The 7,450-nt window shown below is 36.7% G+C and overlaps 1 protein-coding gene across 2 annotated transcripts; it reads right to left on the bottom strand.

Annotated features, from left to right (window-relative positions):
- Positions 1-651: 651 nt before the first annotated feature.
- On the bottom strand, positions 652-6,604 carry LOC147406961 (uncharacterized). 2 transcript variants are annotated; one of them, XM_086435311.1, is made up of 3 exons: positions 6,302-6,604; positions 1,054-1,481; positions 652-959 (listed from the first exon to the last, which is right to left on the bottom strand). In XM_086435311.1, exons 2-3 carry the CDS (start codon positions 1,264-1,266, stop codon positions 729-731), a joined length of 444 nt encoding a protein of 147 aa, XP_086291437.1. In that variant the 5' UTR covers positions 1,267-1,481; positions 6,302-6,604; the 3' UTR covers positions 652-728. The 2 variants fall into 2 exon arrangements, with proteins under 2 accessions (XP_086291437.1, XP_086291438.1); XM_086435312.1 differs by lacking the exon at positions 6,302-6,604 and adding an exon at positions 1,590-6,268.
- Between the last annotated feature and the right edge of the window lie 846 nt (positions 6,605-7,450).

The following is a 7,450-nucleotide window of genomic DNA, read 5'->3' as shown; positions in this document are numbered from 1 at the left end:
ATGGAACCATAGATCTGTTTTCTCGGGATATACAAATGTACATTTTTATGGGAATTTGCATTTGTATCCCAAGGAAATAGATCTATGGTTCCGTGTCTGTAACATGTCATCCGATTATTGATCTGACCACCGAGTGATGACATTTTTGTTAGAAAATCATTATACTATTTTATTAGGAAAGGATTGTGCAAAGGCGATTTCAGGTGTAATAGTAGTCAGGTGTAATAGTAGTCTGGGATATACTTAGTGAGGATGCTTTTTATAATTTAAGAGGAAAATCCCAAAGGGACTGTTTCACACTGTACTGCATTGTTGTGGTGGCCATAGATGTGTCTCCTCGAGAAATCAGTGAAAAGCATTTATGATTACGTGCGCACCTCCTTTGTAAGTGCAGTGTGAAATACAGTGAAAAGTGAAATCCCTTTCCCCACACGACTGTTTAAAAAATTATTTAATGTGGATTTCCATCAATAACAATCACCCTTTTCTGATTATGACAGTGAAGAGATGTATTATGTACAAATTGGGGGAGGAATAATTGGTTGACTCGGATCACATTATCAAGATCATCCGTCTACATTACAGGACCACTCTTCACCAGCTTGATTACTAAGAAGATCCCAATGAGGGGGGAAAATAAAACAAAGAAAATTCAATAAAAGAGAGACCTTCGCGATCAAAATTTCTTCTAAATGTATAACAGCAATACAAAAAATATATATGTATTTTCAGCCTTTTACATTGTTAACAAAGGCATCTTGGAGTGAAGATGATGTTATCTCGTCATGCCTCTCTCTTTCTTCCTGTGATTTTCTCCACAACCAGAGAACTTGCATCAACCCTCCATTTCCAACATGAGAGAGAAACATCTTTGTTCCCATGGTGAAGTACAGAGACACAAACTTGACAAGCACAAAGAAGGATCCTATGCCCACAAGGTGCCAGTTCAAACCTCCTTCCTGTTTCAACAACCAAAAGAAGATACAAACTAATAAAATCAATAAATTGAGTAAATATCATTGAAGGAAGAAAAAAGAGAGGAGGAAAGCATACCTTTGTTCTCTCGAACAATTCTTGACAAGTCTCCTTCAAGAAATCAGCCATCATGCAGCCAACAAAAAGACCTAACGGAATTATCAATTCCCAGTTTCTCAAAATAGCAAGAATGATATCTGATAAAGAGCTAATGATGAACAGTGTAATCAGAGACCACTTCAGTGCCTTCTCTCCAAGAACAAACAAGCGCTGCAACATTATATCCTTCATTTCTTCCAAGGAAATTCTTTCGCAGACTCGGGAAAGGCTTCCCACAGCTTCTCTCTGAAATTATCTACATGCAGCTTGAGTTTACTTGGTTCACTGAACCCTGCCGTGGTTGTTGGTGCTCGTGTAGAACATCTTAGAGAAATTTGATAATTGTGAACGCGTGAAAATGTAGGGCACCTACAGAATGGATATTTCGGAGCTTTGAAACACTTTATCTGCACCAGAGGAGAAGATATTAAATGGGAAAACTTCTGCCCATGTTATGATTTGGGGAAGACCCAAAAGAATGTGGATGGATATGGTGAAAGCAGATATGAACTTACTTTCGATATCAGAAGAGTTGGCTCTGGACAGAGTGGAATGGAGGAACAAGATCCATTTAACTGACCTCAAAACTGATAAGACTTTGTTGTTTAAGAATTGCTATCTACCCGCAAACCCTTTTTAGGAACTCAACTTCTCTTACACCATCAGAGAAACAATCAAGGTGTAGACCACCAAACATTAGAGGCATAGGCCACCAATCACATGTTGGCATCACCACCTTAGTTCCTCTGGTAAGTCAGTCCTCCCTTCTGTTAATCCCTAAAAAGTTATTGTAACATGATGAAATGCACCCACACCTTCCCACCAAATGTTTTCCGTGTTTTATTTTTCTCTTGTTTGCCAAATTACAAAATGCCTAAAATGTCGTGCTTCATACTTTTCTCTAATTGTTTCCATCAGAAACTTAGCATTAGGAATATATATGTATATAAAGAAAATTATAAATAAAAGTTATAGGGCTGGGCCACCTGGCAGACTTAGCTCCCAAGTCCAAGCCCAGCACGATAACTAAACAGATCTAGTAAACACAGGACAAAACCGATCCATTACGAGATGAGATGAGCCAGCCTGGCCAGGCGAAAACCCAGCTCGTTGACAGCCCTAAATGCATGACTAACATCTTAAGGAACATGTTTCATTTGAGAATCATAACCTCTCACATATGCATATTATCACTCCTTTCATAATGAGCATCAAACCCCATCACTATTTTTTTTATAAGTAAAATTTCATTGAAAATGAGGTTCAGATGACAACCAAAACAACAAAGCAAAACAAATAACCAACACAAGGCCAAGTGAGCAACCCACCCGCCTATTCAACTATGGCATTACAAATCCAATCCCATATTCCCAAGCGTGTGCTCATTCTAGAGTTTGGTCCCACGCCGGACACTCATTGTCTTGTCTCTCTCCTTATAAGCCCCCAGGGCCTCTCCACTCATTGCCAATTGGTTTTGAGTTGGACCCCCAAATTTATCATGGTATCAGAACGGGCCTTTCTCTCCTCCACATCACCTAGTTCATATCTCCACGTGCTTTGGACTAGTCTGGCCCACATGTGCAAGGTCGTGCGGAGTTTAGTCCCACATTGGCCACTCATTGCCTTGTCTCTCTCCTTATAAGCTCCTAGGCCTCTCCACTCATTGCTAATTGGTTTGAGTTGGACCACCAAATTTATCACTCACAACCCTCGAAGAGACAAATTCCTATCCTTCCAGATCCCCCAACAAATGGTAAAAGGGCCAGCTCCCAAGGATCGTCTTGGAAGCAAAGGAGGAAAGTTAGAGAGACTAACACCCATCAAACAAGGAGTAGACCAATATAGGAAAACACCCAAGAATATCAAACAAAGACAAGAGTGGGGCTGCCTAGCAAACAAAAAGAAAAGAGATGAGTGGGACCACACCTTGTGAATTAACTCGCAATGGATGAAAAGATGATCAATCAACTTGCCATCATCATTGCAAAGATGACAAAATTTTGGGGCAAATGAGGCCCTGATGGATGAGATTGCCATTATAAGAAACCTAATCGAAGAACCCAATCAAATAAAGGTGATTTTTGATGGTACTTAGCTATAACTAGAAATGTCCAGGATGCTAAGAAAAATTGCAAAACCACTCCCACCTCCCTAGAAGATCTCCAAAGAAAACTCCTAATATCCTTAAATACTTTACTCCAAAAGGTACAAAAGGCCCAAGGAAAAAAAAATGAAGAAATCCTGCAATGAATGCTCATTCCCATCAAACACTAACACTCGGCTATTCCCCTCCTTGAAGCTCTGACAAATGGTAAGCTTAAGCTCCACAAAATTCCCTTAGACAGAGAGAAGGCAAAGCGTCATTGGATCCAAGATTGAAATAGGGATGAAATGATGATGGAAAGCATCCAACAATGTCAAACAAAGACAAACATAGAGCCCAAGTGAGATGTTCGGTGCCAGCTAAATTAAAAATAGAAACACACTTAGTACTACTCTTCTCTTCGACCATAAGTTTCTAAACTAAAAATACATATATCAAATAATTACCAAACTACAATTATGACCATAAGGGTAACTCATTATCCTTCAAGACAAACCCAAATAGCAATTAGAGGGAATAAAAGAAAAAGAAGCACAACTTCCCAAACTAACTTAAAGCCCTGACAATTACAAGAATCCTTTCTTTTTCAAACATAAAGAAAATATAGGGCCCAAGCTATAAATCCTTTCATACTTAGTACCTTCGTCCATATTTATAATTCACTCAAATATTCATAAATTGCCATATCGTGGGCTCTTGAGTAGCTACTCATTGAATAAGCTTTCTAAGCTAACAAACTTTAGTGGCATATGTAAGTATAGCCACAGATATCAAGTACCAAGAATGCATGTTTTGCTTTGTTCTTCTAGACTAGAAGAAATTTGACCCCTTAAAAGTAACTTTATTTTTCACGGTCCTTCAAATTCTAAGGTCCACTTAATCTTCTCCACTAAAAAAGTATTGGCTCTTCCAAATTTGACAATTGTAAACTATATCTTCCTTTGTTTTATCTAAATCTTATCCAAATCAATAAAAGCAATTGTCTTACATTACCTATAAGAAATTACTTCATGGATTTCCTATCCATAGAAGTCAAGAATCTCAAGTTCAATTCCTCAAGCAAATCCTTCTGCAACATTATATAATATGATCCAAAAAATTTGGTGAATATCCCCCATACTCACTTTAACATGGGTGGTCTAGTGAACGGATGCTCCAATCTTGATATGTGCTTGAACCCTCCAATCCTCACTTGGTGGTTTGACTAACTATTGATCGATCAATACTAAAACAATAAACATGTTAAACAAAATCAAGTGTATAATTTTAAAAGAAGAAAATTCCAATAATATACGTACAAAATCTAGCAAATCTATTATTACAATCAAAATCTAAGGGCGAGTTATAATAATAGCCATAAGTAGGATCCAATTAATTACCCTACATGAAACATATGAATACACGAGTGGTTGACATTTGGAATGCATGGGGTTGGCTATAAGCCTACAACCACCTAGAATCCCAAGAGAAAGTCGATCTACCACTTTGCAGAATTTGTTGATGACAAGTAGATAACTTGAAATGATAATTTGTTCACCTCCCCTAGATGCATTAAATAGCAAGGTTGATCAGTTGATCATTTGATTGGCCTTCCATGTGTCTTCTAGATATCCCATCAATCCCATAAAAAAGGGAACGGCAATCTAATCTCGTGGCCGGAATGACTTCTTAAGTAATCGCTTGCCCAATGACCCAAGAGGGAAGCTTTTTAAAGCAACATAAAATTTCCTCATATCTTGGCCATCAACGTGGCGTGGTATATGATATGCTTATTTGATATAAGAAGCCCTTAAATTAAGTAACATGAAAAAAATACAATTAGCAGTGTGGTAACCACAATCGGATAGACATGCCGGGTGAATGCCAATAAATCAATTACATCAAGCTAAGTTAAGCAAGACTTGGGAATGTCATTGTGTTCTAGCTAATGACACCAATATAAGGAGGCCTGAGTGCACTTTCAAGCACTGAATAAGCTCACTTGACATAAATGTACAAATCCATGGAAAACAATTCGGCACTATGCATGTTGGAAAGGACTCAGGGTGTGAAAACAACAATTTGATTTAACAGGAATGAGGAGCCCATTTGAAAAGATATGGTGTAAACAAGATGTGTATGCCAAATGAATGAACATGTGGGATGTTTTGCTGCTAATTAATGGTCGTTGAAACCTAACATGGGGTCGATGCACACAGTCACAAATCACAAGAGATTAAATGCATTAAGACACTTTATAGTTTATTAGCCAAATGGAGAGGAAACTATTATGAGCATAAATAGGGTTTGCTTGGAAATTTATGAGAGAAATTAATGAGTTGATACAATACAGATTACAGAGTTCTGCATCTGAAAGGACAGGTGAATCTTATCAACATCTTTGCAACTAGTTGGCTTAAAGCCTATATCAAGGAGGCAAATTTAAGGCCTACAATGATGAAAGGAAAAAAAAAATACACACATAAGGCATAACTTTACGTGGTTCACCACTAAGAACAACGAAACTATGATTGACACCTTTCCGTATATGGAAATTGGAAAGATACAAAATAAGCCCAAACAATGGCTTAAATGATTTTCAAATTATACACCCAAATCAACAAGAGAAACTACCCAAAACACAAAATTGGGCAATTTCCCATAAATAAATAAAATACTCCAATAAGTTAGAAAAGTCTATGAGTGGCAATGCCACATACTTGGGTTCAATACCCACCACCTTCACCCTCTTTCCTACCAAAAAAATTAACTCCTATTAAAACCTCAAAATTGAGTGTTGCAGCTACATTTTCTCAACAGGGTGTTACCTAATCCGGACCCAATGTAAAATTACAAATAATATATAAATTTAAGACATCTAAGCCGAATATAACAGTAATAAAACAAATAAGTGGCACTGAGAACACCCTACAAACACATAGAATGCACTCTCAATCTCTCTCTCTTCTCTGTTTTATATATATTTTGCTAGAAACCCCACATCAACAGTCTTTGTTATCTTCTATATATGTTACGATTACGTACAAATTGAAGTAAAAAAAACAAGACAAGATATATGTTGAATCAATTACCTAGGGTTTTAGCTCAATTAATCGAAAAATACAGAGAGTGTGAAGTAATTACCTGACATCCGAAAGAAGGAATTGCAGAGGTTGTTACTGTTAGAGCCATATCTCGATTCTCACTGTTCTACAAACTACACGCGCTCACTCTCTCGACTCTCCACTCGAACCCATGTCCCATAAATCTATTCCTCCGTTCTTCACTCTCCGCTATTTTACTCAATGAATCATGACTCATGAGTGTGTGAGTCACATGGTTTTACAACACGGTCTCCCGTCTCGTCTCGCACCACCACACAGCAACTCAGATACCGATTTGACTCTTCCTTTGACAATTCATTTCAATTGGGGAAAATTATTTAAAGTCTTGGTCGATAGGGATGGCAATTTTGCCATGTCCCGCTCCTATATGGTGTCGATTTTTTTATTATTTTAAACGGTTTTTTAGTAATTTTGATATTAAAAATAAAGAGACATGACACAGGATTTATTGTGGTTCTCACAATTCTGATGTGACATGCATAGATAACCGTAGATGATTTTACTCGTATCACGAGAAAATATATTTATGATTATATGCACATGTCACGTTCTAGACTTGTGAGAATTGCAGTAAATACTTTTTGTCATTTCAGCTTTTTCCTAAAAATAAAAATCAATTTGATTTAGTGTGGGGACGGTTTTAATATAAGATATATATTGTTATATACATTTAAGACAATAACCATCACTTAGCTTAGTGGTAGGATGGAAGAACTTGGCCTCAAGTTCAAGTCTTCTTTGAGTATTTTTTAGAAGTTTTATATTAAAACATTTGAAATGGGAACTCAACAATAAATTAAAAAGTGGTGGGCTCGACACTATATAATTTTTTTTGGAATCTTAACTCCATTCTTCATTTTTTATTATAAATTATTGAAATAAATTAAAAAATACATCTAAATATTCAAAATTAGAAGTATATCATTTTCATTCGTTATACACAATAAAAAATCATAAAAAATGATTCCAATCTTCGTTATTAAAACTAAGTATGGGAAGAAGATGAGAAAATGAGTAGTTTGGATATTACAAAAACTCTAAAACATGAGATGAGGTTGAGGACCATTCAAAAATAAGAAGATTACTAAATAGATTACCAAGCTACCACCCAGAACTTAGGGACTGTTTAGAAGGAAACCCCTCCTCCACGGTCCTTTTAAATAATTTT

The sequence above is a fragment of the Akebia trifoliata genome, chromosome 3 (genome assembly GCF_017979445.1).
Source record: "Akebia trifoliata isolate Shusen 1 chromosome 3, ASM1797944v1, whole genome shotgun sequence".
In the NCBI taxonomy this organism is placed as follows: Eukaryota; Viridiplantae; Streptophyta; class Magnoliopsida; order Ranunculales; family Lardizabalaceae; genus Akebia; species Akebia trifoliata.
This window is presented reverse-complemented; position numbering and strand designations above follow the sequence as displayed.

Bases quoted from the DNA above. Each gene is read 5' to 3' on its own strand.
- LOC147406961 (XM_086435311.1), bottom strand. From the start codon at position 1,266: ATGAAGGATATAATGTTGCAGCGCTTGTTTGTTCTTGGAGAGAAGGCA. The intron at 960-1,053 runs GTATGCTTTCCT...TTGTTGAAACAG, and splicing joins AATTGTTCGAGAGAACAAAG to GAAGGAGGTTTGAACTGGCA.